This window comes from Salarias fasciatus, chromosome 6 (genome assembly GCF_902148845.1).
Source record: "Salarias fasciatus chromosome 6, fSalaFa1.1, whole genome shotgun sequence".
Taxonomy (NCBI): Eukaryota; Metazoa; Chordata; class Actinopteri; order Blenniiformes; family Blenniidae; genus Salarias; species Salarias fasciatus.
The window spans coordinates 21315521-21329127 of record NC_043750.1 but is presented as its reverse complement, the minus strand read 5'-3'; the positions used below and the strand labels follow the sequence as shown (position 1 = coordinate 21329127).

The following is a 13607-nucleotide window of genomic DNA, read 5'->3' as shown; positions in this document are numbered from 1 at the left end:
TTATCCTCATAAAATGACCGTACAGTTATAGCATTTTTGTTTTTGCTGCGATTTTGATCATTTTCATCACTGTCATGATGTTTTCCCATCACCCTGTGTATTTTTTCACTCAGACATTAAAGCTTTGTCTTTGTCTTATATATTAATGCAGCTTGGCTCTGCAAAAATCAAATTTCACACACCAATTAGGACAAACCATAGTTATTCAGTGTTCTCCTGTTCCTCCTCCAGAAGCTGCCAAAGCTGCTCACCAGTCTGCCGCCGAAGAGCTGGTGGTGGACCCCCATCCAGGTCTGGTTAATATCGTTGGCCCGACACCAACAGTGCTTCCCAGCGTGCCTCCTCCGTACCAGCCGGTCAGCGTGCGACACCTCGACTCTCAGTCCAGTTCAGAGGAGCCGCAGGATTACCTGTGGCTGGCCAACTGCGAGAGCAAAAAGCCCGAACCAAACAGGTGCGCTTGTTAGTGTTCATGTGTGCTCGCTCTGGTTCCACGTTCTCCTCACTGTGAAGCCAGCTTCTGTCCGTACAGTTTACAGGCCATATGATTCCTTCTGTGCATCTCATCTGCGCTGCCACTCTTGCTCTTGTCTCTGCTGTGTGCTGCCTGTAGCTCAGTGGAACATCACTCTCCAAAGGAGGGGGACCAGGAGTATTTGCTCCTGGAGGAGTGTGAGAGCAAGAATTTCCCTCCACAGACTAGTGTGTGAGTGTCCGGCTGTCCAGCCAGGACTGCCCGCTTGTGTGGAGTGCAACATGTGTGCCATCGACAGCCCAAAAGACAAACACTTGATGCACCCCTCGTCTTCATATTAACACAGCTTTGATCTACGGTTGTTAGCACCCGCATGTTTACAGACGACCCAACGTCGGCCATGCTTGACAGTTTTCTCCTTGATCTGTGCGTAAATGCCAGTATAGCAGGCAATGCTAGAGAATTCTGATGGTACTAACTGCATCTTGCAGACAGTGGTGTGAAGTTTGTGACCATGTGCATTGTTTTTTTTTTGTTTTTTTTTAAACACTCCTTCAAAGCATCATGTTTTATTATGGCTACTCATTTTTGGATGCATCTGTGTTCCATTTCCAGAACACATGCTGAGTGTTCCAAGTCTACCTCTTCAGAGACAGACCTGAATGACAACCTCCCGTCTCACCGCACGCCTACATCCTCAACTTCTTCAGCGAAGCACACATCGCACAACGGCTTCTTCCCGCAGCACCAGACGCCTGCCTCTGCTCCTTCCATCTACGACTCGCCTCCATCACGCGGTGCCTCGCTCTCCACTGACGGCGGCCTTTATCACCTCCCTCGCAGCTACTCCCAGGACACTGTGCTGCTTCCCAAGTCGGCCTCCTCCCCTCCGGCTCCTCCAGACAGCGGGGACGCCTCTGACCTTTACGTTTTTAACACGCCGTCGCGGAAGCCCTCGATGGAGACGCAACTGCGCAACTTTTCTATCAGTTACGACATCCCGCCCACACCGGGTGCAAACTGCACCTACCAAGTGCCCCGCACGCTGTCGTCATCGACGGTGGTGGGAGGTTCGGAGGGCGGGGGGGATGTAGTGCCTCCACCTAGACCACCCAAGCCTTTGCTCAGCTCCACCTCAGGACTCCCTCCACCCCCTGCTGAGCGCTCACCTACGGACACCTACTGCGTGCCTCGCTCGGCCTCGGAGACGGATGGAAACTACTGTGTGCCTACAAGTGCTGGGAGTAAAGCTTTACGCAGCAACACTATTGGCACTGTTGACAGTTCACGCCTCCGCAAAGGTTGGTCTGAGACACAGTTTTTATCAAGTCTTTTGCATATTCTGAGTTTTATTTTAATGACTGCTTTATTCCACTTTCAAGCTTCATTTTCAGTTTTCATTCTTTTATTACAACTTTATCTTAAACATTTCAAGCTGTCTGAGCTCATGAGACTCAGCTCATCAAAAATGAAGAACACACATGGTAACTGGCAGCCTGCAACCCTGAATCTGCCTACAGCTACTACTGCATTTAAACCCATTAACAAACACAATAATCAATAATTCCTTAAATAGTGTAAAACTAAATGCATTTTCAGGTGGAAATAATGAAAGAGACATTTCAATTCAATAACATTAATTTCTAATCTTTGAGTTTCCTGTTTGCATATAATCAGTCCAGCTCCCACTCAAAGACAAGATGTTTTTTGTTTTTATTTTACTCGAGTCTTTCAATTCATGGATTTTTATTTTTTTTAAATTAAGATTTAAAATGGGGCAAGAAGTTGTTTTGGGGATGAACTCAGTAATTCCTCCACTTACTCCTCCCTCTTGTGGTGACAGACGTCATTGCAAAAAAGTGAGTGCCACATTTTTTTTTTTTTTTTTGCTCGTGAACAAGCATGTGTGTTTGCCCAGGTTGAAACCAGAAACAAATGTTGTGAATATTTGTCTCATCATGAGGCTATTCCATCTAAAGATGAAAAGGAAAACATAAAGAAAACGTACCTACAAAGAACCGAGGAACAAAATCTCAAGTGAACTAAAATGTGCAGTAATCAAGAAAATACTGCTTGTCTGACCCCGCTCAGATATAATTATATTTTTTTATTTGTGCTGTAGTTGCAGTATTACAGCTATGACAGTGTTTATTGTAAATATTGCCTCCACTTAGTTTTCCCCTCCTCACACTCTCATTTGTCTTCCAGGCTTGTCCTAGCTCTGTTGTGGTTCTTGTGGTCGTAAGTGAAACGCATTAGCAACATCAGCATCTAATGACAGTACAATAACAGTGATTATATGGGACACAGCGGAGGTCCTGCACAGAGTTGCTGAGCTGCACCGTGTTCAACAACTAAATCTGCACAGTCATGAAAACATGTTTTAATTAGGCCTCTATTGTGCTACGGTGATGATGGGCTTGAAATACAGTATGCGATAGTAAGCAAAGGTGAAGGCTGTGTGCAGTGGACACAGTCTAGTGAGAAAATGAAAGTACCTCGAGTCAAACACACAAGTCTACACAGGTACAGTAAACATGTGCTGCGGCTTTGTGCTTGTTTCTTGCAGACTTTGGATCCCAGGACTGCTACGACATTCCCAGATCATTCCCCTCCGACAAAAGCTGCTCCTTCGACTTCAATGAAAGTCTCAACAGCTACTTTGTAAGTGTTATTTCAGAAATCACAGGGCTATAATATGTACAACAAGCTGGGTTGGCTTGGAGCAGAGGGGCGAACAGCGGTGATATGCTGCTGGTGTTTGTACAACCAGTGTTGGAGACGTGGCTTTCCAGGGACGCCCAGACTAGGAGACTGAGATTTACCTCAATATTCCAGTGTTCTCTCAGAAGTATCAACGACAATTTGTTTTTGTGATTTAATTCAGGGTATGGGGTTTGCATAAGGAAAAAATCTGACAGTAGCTGACAATATTGTCTTTATATAACTGTTGTATTTGAATTTTGTTTATGCATGTTTCTGACCATACTGGGAAATTATTCATTTTGACTTTTTTTTTTGTCCTGAATCAGCACTTCATTCCCTGAAAATAAATACCTAAAAAAACTTGAGCACATCCTTTTGAGAAAAGAGCTGGTGCTGCAGCCTCACTGCCAGACAAACTTTGAAACTTCAAAAAACACGATTATTCCTCTAAGCTCTGTTTGCTTTACACTTTCACAAAGGATCAGGAAGGACCTCAGAATCTCAATTGGTTTTCGAAAAAAAACACCCACTACAGTCTCAACAGAAAGCCAAAGTCCTTTTATATATGCTGAACTGTTCTCTAAAGTCCTCAATAATCTACTTTCTAATTCATTGAATGTACATCAGCCGGTATGAACAATGATGTTCCGTCAAACGTTTAATCCTGCATGGATGACACCGTGCATGCTGCACGTACAGCAGGGGAAGATACTCCCGCTCAGAGCTGCAATACAAGCGACTGTAACCTCAGCTGGGTCAGTCGTGTCCACATGGACCTGAAACTTCCTGTATAAACAGGAGTGTGTCCATAGTCTAGTATATACAGTGTTATTCAGTTCATTTTCATTGGGGGCTTGAGCGAAACCCATCTGACTTTTGGTGAAGGCAGGGTGCAACGACAGACACACCGTAACACACATTCACATCTCCAGGCATTCCAGAGTAACCCATTAACCTCAAACTCATGTTTTTGAACAGTGGGAGAGACAAGAGCACCTATAAAACAAACTCCCTGGAGAAAGTTCTCAAACCAGACCTAAACTGGGGTTAATTTTGCTGTGAGGTGAACTTGCTAACAGCTACGTACATCAAAATAATTGACATTTATCAGATTTGTAAAGCATATTTGTGAGACTTGAGAAGCATATTTCAACTAATATTCACAGATAGAAAAATATTGCTTCAAGGAATGAGGTGTCACTGTATAGTTTGGGAATTTCCTTTGTATGTTGCTCGAGCCTTAAACCCTCATACAGCATGCTGTGTACTGTGGAGTGTTTTCTAGTTATTCTGTTAATGGCGTAGAAGCCACTGACCATTTTTTAAGCATGAGCTTAAATATTATGTTACACTGTGACTTAAGTTACCTGACTTTCTGCTTTCCCCCCCACAGAAGAACAAAGGAATGATGCCAGTGGGCAGCCAGTCGACGGAAGAGGTCGATCAGAACTACGTGCCCATGAGTGCTAATTCTCCATCGCATCACCATTCGGGCAGTTTATCAGAGCCAATGCACGAACCCAATTACGTGCCCATGACCCCAAGCACAATGGAGTTCTCTTCACTAGGTAAACAAGTTCCCCCGCCCGCCCACATGGGGTTCCGGTCGAGCCCGAAGACCCCTCCTCGCAGGCCGATGATCAGCGACTGTCAGCCCCCGCCCGTGGACCGGAATCTAAAACCTGACCGCAAAGGTGAGAGGACGACCGGTACAAATGCATGTGCGACTGCTGGTCCACAAGTAACAAATATGTTTGTGGAAGTCTTGCTTCGTGGTCGGTGTGCTGGACTAAACGGTTGCTCCTAACATTGTTCAGTATGCTCCGCATTCACTAATGCAACAACTCACCGTGCTTTCGTCTCACATTCAGCTGCTATTCCCACAGTGCTGCCTCATGGTCAGAAAGACGTCTAGTGCCACGTTTCATTGCACTTCACTTCACTATTATCGTGGAAAAATGCTCCTCTCGGTTTGTCTTCCTCGGTTTGTGTGGTGTATTAATCACCACCTTGTCCTTGACCTGCTTATTTCACCTCCTGATGAATTAGTTTACTGCCTGCTACATCCTCTTACGGCCAGCACAGTCAGTCCCTTGTCAAAAGCTCGTTCGCCTCAAGCTCCTGTGAGCCTCTGTTGACTGTTTTGGAGGGGGCCGCTCGCTGTGCCATGGAGTGACCGAAGCCCGGAGTGGTCACCTCCATCCCCTTTGTTCCATCATCTGAATGGAAGCCTTTGATTAAAAGACCTAATTGCAAGAGGATTTGCAATCTGGACAGATTGAAAGACTAAGTAATGGGCAGAGAGAGTGAAAGAGAGGAGAAGAAGGGAAGCGAATCATCATGTAAACAAACCAGAAAGGATGGGCTGCTATTACCGCTGTAGAAAATGGGTCACGTAGAGTTTTCCTGTCATTCAGTCGTGGCCTTACCATGTCAAAAAGTTAAACAAAATGCTTTTATTACTTCAAAGCATTTGGCTGCTGTGTTGCAGACCGGCATCTTTTGGGACCTCACAATATTTTCTCTGGGAGAAATTCAATTTGTCTCTTGAATAATTTGGCACATTAGACTTGTAGTTTGTGGGTTTTCTGGGAAGATAACGGTTAAAACTGGAAACTCAGTTGGTGTGCGCAGTCCAAGTAATTTCTAATAACCCAAACTGTAATAAACAAAGTTATTAGTAAAACATGTGGCACGATGTCTTTTAAACGTATGCTTCCTATTCTTCAACAATTACATATTTGAACATAAATAAAGCCTGTTTTCTGTTACTTTGAGATAATTATGCACATAATAATTCACTGTTACCCATTTTCTATTACCTTGAAAATATACAAGTGAAACCATTCATCACAGCGTCTTATATAAGTGTCTTTCGACATTTGCTCCTCCTCCTTGTTCAAGCTCTCTCATCTTTTGGAGCAAATAATAAGAGCATCATGTATTACGGCGGGTTGTTATTGAGATTTTCTGTAAAGCGACGCACCGTTTAGATATAATCAGAGTGTAGATGCTACACTTTCTACTTGTGGCTGGAAGACGTTTTCCTCCACTTGGGTCATGGACTGAAGCTTCCATCTGGGATTAAAAATAATGATGCAGTGACGAGCAGAAAGCCGAGTAGGCTCAGAGTGTGGACAGAAGTAATTTTGGTACACGTCCCTGGTTAATTGAAGTGTTATTTTCAGAGAAGTGTTCTCATCAGTGGCGAGCAGGTTATTTAGCTCTTGTCTTTTGAAAATTGCCTTTTAAAGCGAGATTATGGATTAACTCCGCGATCGAAAGTGTATCTGGAATCACTACTGTGGCACTTCAGTGTTATTTGTGCTATTTCTGACAGTGGTGTCGGCATGTTATACGAAACGATGCACCATCCTGTGCTGTCATTTCAACACTATTGTCAGACAATATTCAGGTTAATGTTGCAGCATGTGAAGTATAATCATGTATATCAAGTGGGGCAGCAGTCTGGAAGGTGGTTGAGCATGATAGAGGATGGTCCCAGGATGTAATTCACTCCTTTATTCACCATGAGCCATGCAAATTTCTTCTTTTCTCACAAACAATCTGAATCTCTATGAGCTTTAATCCTCCTCTGTGTGCTTTTCTCTTCACTTTGGTCGTCTCGGCCGTTTGTGGTGAACCCTCTGACGTGCGTCGTCGACAAGCGGCATTTCTTTTAACGCCTACTGTGATTTCTTTGAAATAAAACTTTTCAACTTGAAATTGTGGCACATGAAAGTTTCCGCTTCAGAGTGTAGCTGCGATCAGTGAGCGATTGTAAAGGGAGCTTTGTGTCTCATCTCCTTTCTGCTCTTCTGGTATGTGCTCGTCTCCACACCACTTGATTTCTCCGTGTACTCGTCGGCGCTTATACACAGCTCATGGTGCATGCACAGCTGTGATGTCAGTCTTTGTGTGGGAAGCCGCGGTGCATGGAGCGAGGTGCATGTTGGGCAGTATGGGTCCGCCGTTGTCATGACAATCATCCTCTCCGAGTGTGCTGCACAAAAAAGGTGATTGGATGTATGTGAGGGTGTAGTTCATCTGTTAAAGTCAAGTCTCGTCTTTCGCTTTGCATGGCAGAGCCGACATCACAGTAGGGCTGAACTGTTGTGATCACCCCAATTTTTTATTTTTTTTTTACTATATATAATAAGCAAAGTCTTCTTTCACCAATCAGGTCAGAGTCCTAAAATAATAAGGGCAAAAGGTGTCGGTTTAGAGCGAACCGACTCTCAAACCGTAGGTGAATTCCCGAGAGGACGACGCAAGGGTAGGTACACCGCACTGAATGCTCCTGTGTATCTGAAAACTTTTCTGCTGCACCACCTCTCCACACTCTGCTCGACTCTTTGCATGCTGTGAGTAAAATACTGTAGGACTCCTATCGGTTTTCCAAAGCTGTGACTTCTAAAAATATGAACTGGATCTCACAGCTGCTACAATAATCCAGTCTTACCGTTCTAATTCCCACCGGGAGACGAATGAGTGTGCACGGTGGGTCGCATTTGTTACAGTTTTAAATCTCATAAACGCGCCTTTCAAAAATAAACTGTCACTCCCTCACTACTTACATTTCCCCTCACTTTAATGTGATTCAATCAGAGCAGTCAAACGATAACACACTAACTTTTCTTTTCCTGAGCACGTCTTTCTATTGTTTGATTTACAGTTCAACATATTGTGTTTCTGAAACACACACGGCTAAGCAACAGCCATTGTAGCTGAAACAATGTTATGTCTTTGGAGATTGGCAGATGGCTCTTTTGGAGTAAATAGAATAGTATTATACAAAACATTACATAACCAGACCCACACTCCTTGTGTTTGTGCATATATGTATATATTTCTGCTAAAAGCTTGTCATCCAGCTTCCTGAGCGACAACTGTTAGTAATCTATCAAACCAAACTACCAAACATCTGGAGAAAGTTTCAGTCACAGGCCTCTGTCGCTACACATAAAAATTTAATTATTTCTTTGGCGTTTTATTTTTTTCTCTAAAAGAGGCAGAATGGCTTCCCATTCCATGGATTCTGCAGCCTCTGTATGTTGAAATAACTCACTTCAGTAAGGTGCATGTAAACAAAATTCAGTTTAGAAAGTATAAAAGAAACCGAGAAGGTGAATGGGCCACAGAATATTAATTTATCATTCAGGTAAAATGTTTCCATGGCAGTCCCGAACACAAATCCAGCAACAGTCTGATGGAGCAGAAGTCATCAGGCATGCAGTGTCATTTGAATTGCACCAGATGGTATCGCAGTATGAAGAAAGGATGCGATTTGCAACAATAACTGAGAAACACTGTGTTAATGATTACCTAATGTTTGTTTTTACAGCAAATCACTACAGGATTCAGTTTTTTTAAGTGGCTCTATTTTGTTTGCTGCCGCAATGTCATTAAAAAAAAAAAAAACTCTTAAATTATCTTACCAGGGTCATAGGTTGGAAAATGCATCCCCTGTCTGCATTAATTACAAAAATTTCAACTCATACAGGAGGAAACTTCTTCCCTCTCAACTAATTGTTTTTTTTTTTTTTTTTTTTTTTTTTTTGACATTTTTAAAGTCTTTCATTCCCACATGTTTTTTTTTAAGTCATATTTCAAGCCTTGGCTTTGGTCCCAGCTGATAAGCTGGTATTTAGCAGTGACTGACGGGTGTGTGTACTGTGCTTTAGGAAAACCTGCTCCACTGGAGATCAAACCACTGCCCGAATGGGAGGAGCCCTGCACACCCGTCCGCTCGCCTGTTACGCGGTCGTTCGCTCGGGAGTAAGTATCCCAAAAGTTGTTCTCGATTTTATCTATTGGCTTATTTGTTGTAGTTTTACATTATATAAACAGCTGAGGGCATGCTCACACTGCTCTGCTCTGTCTGAGCCTTTTCTTAAAATCCCATTCAGACTGAAGAGTTACTATTTCACGTGATGCTTTGTGTCTCAGTTTTTATCAAGAAAAGCAAAATTTAGGAAGTTCAATCCACTAAAGTGTGCCAGCTTAAGCACAGTGAAAACGAGGTGCATTATTCTGCCTTGCTCTTTGTGTTACGGCCATAAAATACTGTTTAAGTTTAGGAATAGGTCTCAGGTGTGTGCGTGCGTGAGCACGTGTGTGAGCATGCCCTTTCATAGTGGATATAATTAACTGGAGAAGTAGGCACTAACACCTCATGCATTACTGTATTCACATTGTGACCGAAGCTGCTCGTACACACAGGTGTGGGATCTGCCTGAGAGCGGCATTATGCTCAAGGCTTACTCGAGATGAGGTCTATTTCTCAGCTTAATGCTGCAGGGACTGTTCTTGCTGCAGTGCTTCATAGCTGCTGCTGTTATGTCTGTATTATATTTTGTGCTCACCAGAGACTGTAATTGCTTGGAAGTCGGTGTGTAAACATTGTGAATGCTGCTCAGTCTCTCTAGGTTTCCAATGCCAACGAGATCCCCGTCAGTGCATAGCACGGCCTCCAGCACTGACTCCGAGGACTCTGCTGAGAATTATGTAGCCATGGTCTCTAATATGTCCACAGATGAACCAGTATGTAACACACAACTATCCTCTGATTTAAGAAGTCGCATGATTACCTTTTTTTTCTTTAACTCTTCAAAATGCATATAATCAAAGCCATGAAAAAAACAAACAAACAGATAAATGTTGAATTTTGTTTTTGTGATTTATGTTGTTCCTCTTTCATTTACATGAAGTCTACAGAGGCCGTTTCACTCAACAAATGCACAATAAATATGAGAGATGATTTAGGATGAGGTACATAAAGTAATGAGGATCCAACATTATATGCCACTTCGAATTTTTATCTCCCAGAAACTATTAAGAAATCCCATTTCCAGCCTTGCTCCCCTTCCTACGCCGCACATTAGTGTGGACAGGTTATTGGTTGCTGCAGATGGACTCCTCGCCTCTTCACTTCCTTTCTTTGCAGTTTCCTCTCTTCCCGCTGCTCTGCTTTCAATATTGTCTGTCTTTGTTCATTTTGCTTTTCCAGGCATGGTCTTCCTTTATTTCAGTATTGTCCAAAAAGAGTCTCTTTAGAAAAGATTCCTGAAACAGCCACAGCATATCTTCATGCTTGATAAATCAGCCAGAAAGTGAAGGACGGCGTCTCCACCAGCAGGGGTGCTTTCTCTTGCAGTATGGCTTCTGATTTCACCATTTTCTTATTTTCTTGCTGTTAACAGTTATTTCTCCTCAACATTTGCTTTGATATTGTCTGCTGACTTCCTCCTTTTTTTTCCCCCATTGCTCACATCAATTCTGTTCCTCCTTGTTTCTCATTTCTTTGGCTTCACCTTGTTCCTTTTTTCCTGCATTTTGTTCTTATCTGCTGTTCTCTCTCTCTCTTTTTTTTTTTTTTTTTTGTCCTTTTGAAACCACTCCCTTCTTGCTCTGTGTAGAGAGGAGTCTTTCTACTGCACAGTCCCCATCACCCCTGTAAAGAGGGAGGTGGAGGAACTTGACACCATAGAGGAGGTGAGCAGGGGGAGCCAGCTTAGACTTGCATGGCCTGTCAAGTCAGGTGGTTGCAGAGAGGATGTGGAGCACTTTTGCTGTGCTGATATGAAGTATCATCTAGAAGCTTGGATACACAGGATGCTGTGATTTTTTTTTTTTTTTTTACATGTGATTTACCATCACCTCCCTTAGGGTTTACCTAGCTGTGTCACCATCCTAGACAAAATAACCTCACCTCACTTGTAGTTTACTATTAACAAGACGTGCAGGGCCTCTGTGTGTGTTGTCACGATATCTAAAAGTGTTTAATCCGTGTCGAGATTTCATATTCAAACCTCATGATCAAATTAAGGGAAATGACAGCTTTTTCTTTTTAGCTACTGCTTAATTTAGTTCAAATCAAATTTAATTATGCAAAAAACATCAACATTTTATTGTGAGATCTGAAAGTATTGGTGTCTTCCTGCCACTAAAATTGATATTCATCTATAAAACAGTCTCAGATGACTTTGTATAAATGTCAAATATTTTTCCTCAAATAATTTTTGGTTATTGTGACAACATATTTCTGTAACAAAATCTTGCCTGTTTTTCATCATCGCTCTGCATTCAGATAAAATTATATTCCTTTTCGGCTCGCTCAGATCATGAAGCTCGCTGCACCCATGACTGCGGATGGTGGGAGTAGCCCGATGGTGAAGCCAAAGGGAGACAAGCAGGTCGAGTACTTGGATTTGGATCTCGAATCCGGCAAGTCTACCCCACCTAGAAAGGTAGGACTTCGACCACTCGGCTTCACTTTGCACCACTTTACTTTCTCTCTGAAGAAAAACTGAGGGCATTTTTGCCTCCGTGCAGATGAAAAGCAACGGGACTGGTATCACCGCATCGGACGAGCGAGTCGACTACGTGGTTGTGGACCAGCAAAGGACGCAGGCCCTCAAGAGCACCCGGGAGGCCTGGAGCGACGGCCGCCAGTCCACAGAGACAGATACTCCTTCCAAAGGACCCAAGTGACCCTGTCTACGCCACCGCCAAACCACCCTCTGAACCCCCACCCCCACCCCCGGACCGCCGAGCCTTTAGCACTAGTGTGGGCTCTGGGTTGTGCTACGAGATGGTCCGACTGTGTGTCCACCGCAGCAGGGCGTCACAGTCGCTCGATGGTCTTTAGTTTACACTGCTGTCGGGCCAAGGAGTGCACTGTGTGTACAGATGTAGAAAGGGGTGTGGGCCAGGAATAAGCTGTATACACTATGGAAGCAGGTGGAATGATAGGACTAGTCTCGTTTGACTTAAACAGACTTGCAAACTTTGAACGTTCACTGCCTCCCATGTCGATGAGATTTTTTTTTTTTTTTTTTTGCTCACCTTTCAGTTGCCCATTGGCTGACCCAGAGTTAACATTTCCTTAAATCGTAATGCTCTTTGATGTTTTACTGTTGGAGTGTCGGTGAAATTTACTTGATAACATGATCACAGAACTTTGTCGACAACACTAGTGGTTAGCACAACAGGCCGACGGTGTTGTTCTTTCCATTTTCTTCTGTTTCTTTTCCGAGGTGAAGTTTCAGTGGACAGTTTCACAGGTGTTTATCGAAGCCGAATCTGTGTCAGCTGGGAAGCTTCATTCCGAAAACCCAGTACGAATTAGTTTCCTCCAGATTTCCACTTTACTTCTGATGATACCATAGGCAGTTGAACTCGTTCGTTTGAAATATATCCAAGTGCTAAAAAATCAAACCTTGAACTCACCATAGATTTAATCCACTGAACATGAGCTGATTTCCATTTGTAAGTGAAGATGCTTCAATCTGTTATAATGGAAGTGCAAAGACTGTACAAAAGTGTTATGTATATAAACAGGAAAAGTGTCCTTTATTTGTATGGAATATCCAGTGTGTTTGACTCGAAGGTATATGGATTCTGCAGGGTAGAATCCCGTACCTGTCTTAGATGGTATCAGGATTTGTGATTAATGAATGAATTACTGTGAGTTTTTAAAAGAACGTGACAGCTTTTCTATAAGTTATGCAAAGGTATCAACACTTAGGCTAGAGAGAGAAAATCAGGTACTCTTTATACTAATACAACTTTCCATTTCTAATTTATTTCACAATTTATTTCATCAGGTGGATGTCAAGTCCATTTTTAGCTCAGTATTCTTGATTCATATGGAGGAACATTGGCTACGAGTCTGTTAAAATGCTTAGTTTGACAAGCGCTGGTCAATTAGTTTCGTGAGTTCATTTCTCCCCCCTCTCTTCCCCATTTCTCTCTCTCCTCTTAGGGGTAATTTATTTTAAATTGAACTGGCATACAGTTTTGGGAAATTGACTGCCCCCATGTAGTCAACTTGATGCATATTTTCTAGACAAACAAAACATGGTTGAATAGATCTGCTTCTCTAACCTGTCAGCTCTCCTTCAGGAATCCCAAAGCATGTGCTCCCGCCAGGTAAAATCATCGCTGTACATACGTCGCCATCGATTACATTAACATGTATCTTTTGAAAGGATGTGCCTACTAAGTCATCTTCATTCTTCTTTTCTCGTGGCAGTTTCTTTGTGATACGGACTGCAAATCTGATGATGCTTTATCTTTTTTAATGAATCACAACAGAAAATGTAAATTTTAAAAGTGGACTAAATAAAATCCAGCCTCTTATGCAACTGTTGTGGTCTTTTACTGTGACTCCTGAAGTCAAAAAATAAGGTGTTGTTGGAGGTTTTGTGTCCAATCAATTGCTCGGTGAGAAGTATTTGGACCAGATCAGTAATCATTCACATTCTGGGGAAAAAAGTCCCGAAGTATTGAAGTTTTTTTTTTTTTTTTACAAATTCATGGATCTGATATGGACCAATCATGATGTGCTGTGTGAAGACAGCCTGGTAGAGCATCACCAGGCAAAACGCAGCGATGGGTGACTGTCTATGGGTTCAAGACGTCA

At 42.8% G+C, this 13607-nt stretch overlaps 1 protein-coding gene across 5 annotated transcripts in view; it reads left to right on the top strand.

The window, feature by feature from the left end:
• The window catches only part of LOC115389594 (GRB2-associated-binding protein 1-like), a 52187-nt gene extending 38858 nt beyond the window's left edge, over nucleotides 1-13329 (top strand). For 2 of the 5 annotated variants that reach the window (XM_030093034.1, XM_030093033.1), the window contains exons 4-12: nucleotides 232-454; nucleotides 1091-1776; nucleotides 3045-3139; nucleotides 4575-4875; nucleotides 7365-7457; nucleotides 8866-8959; nucleotides 9601-9724; nucleotides 11302-11430; nucleotides 11516-11690. In XM_030093034.1, coding sequence (XP_029948894.1) covers nucleotides 232-454; nucleotides 1091-1776; nucleotides 3045-3139; nucleotides 4575-4875; nucleotides 7365-7457; nucleotides 8866-8959; nucleotides 9601-9724; nucleotides 11302-11430; nucleotides 11516-11674 — 1904 coding nt within the window. In that variant the 3' untranslated portion in view covers nucleotides 11675-11690. Of the gene's footprint in view, nucleotides 1-231; nucleotides 455-1090; nucleotides 1777-3044; nucleotides 3140-4574; nucleotides 4876-7364; nucleotides 7458-8865; nucleotides 8960-9600; nucleotides 9725-10599; nucleotides 10676-11301; nucleotides 11431-11515 lie in introns of all 5 variants that reach the window. The other 3 variants (XM_030093031.1, XM_030093030.1, XM_030093032.1) reach the window with 3 other exon arrangements.
• Nucleotides 13330-13607: the final 278 nt, after the last annotated feature.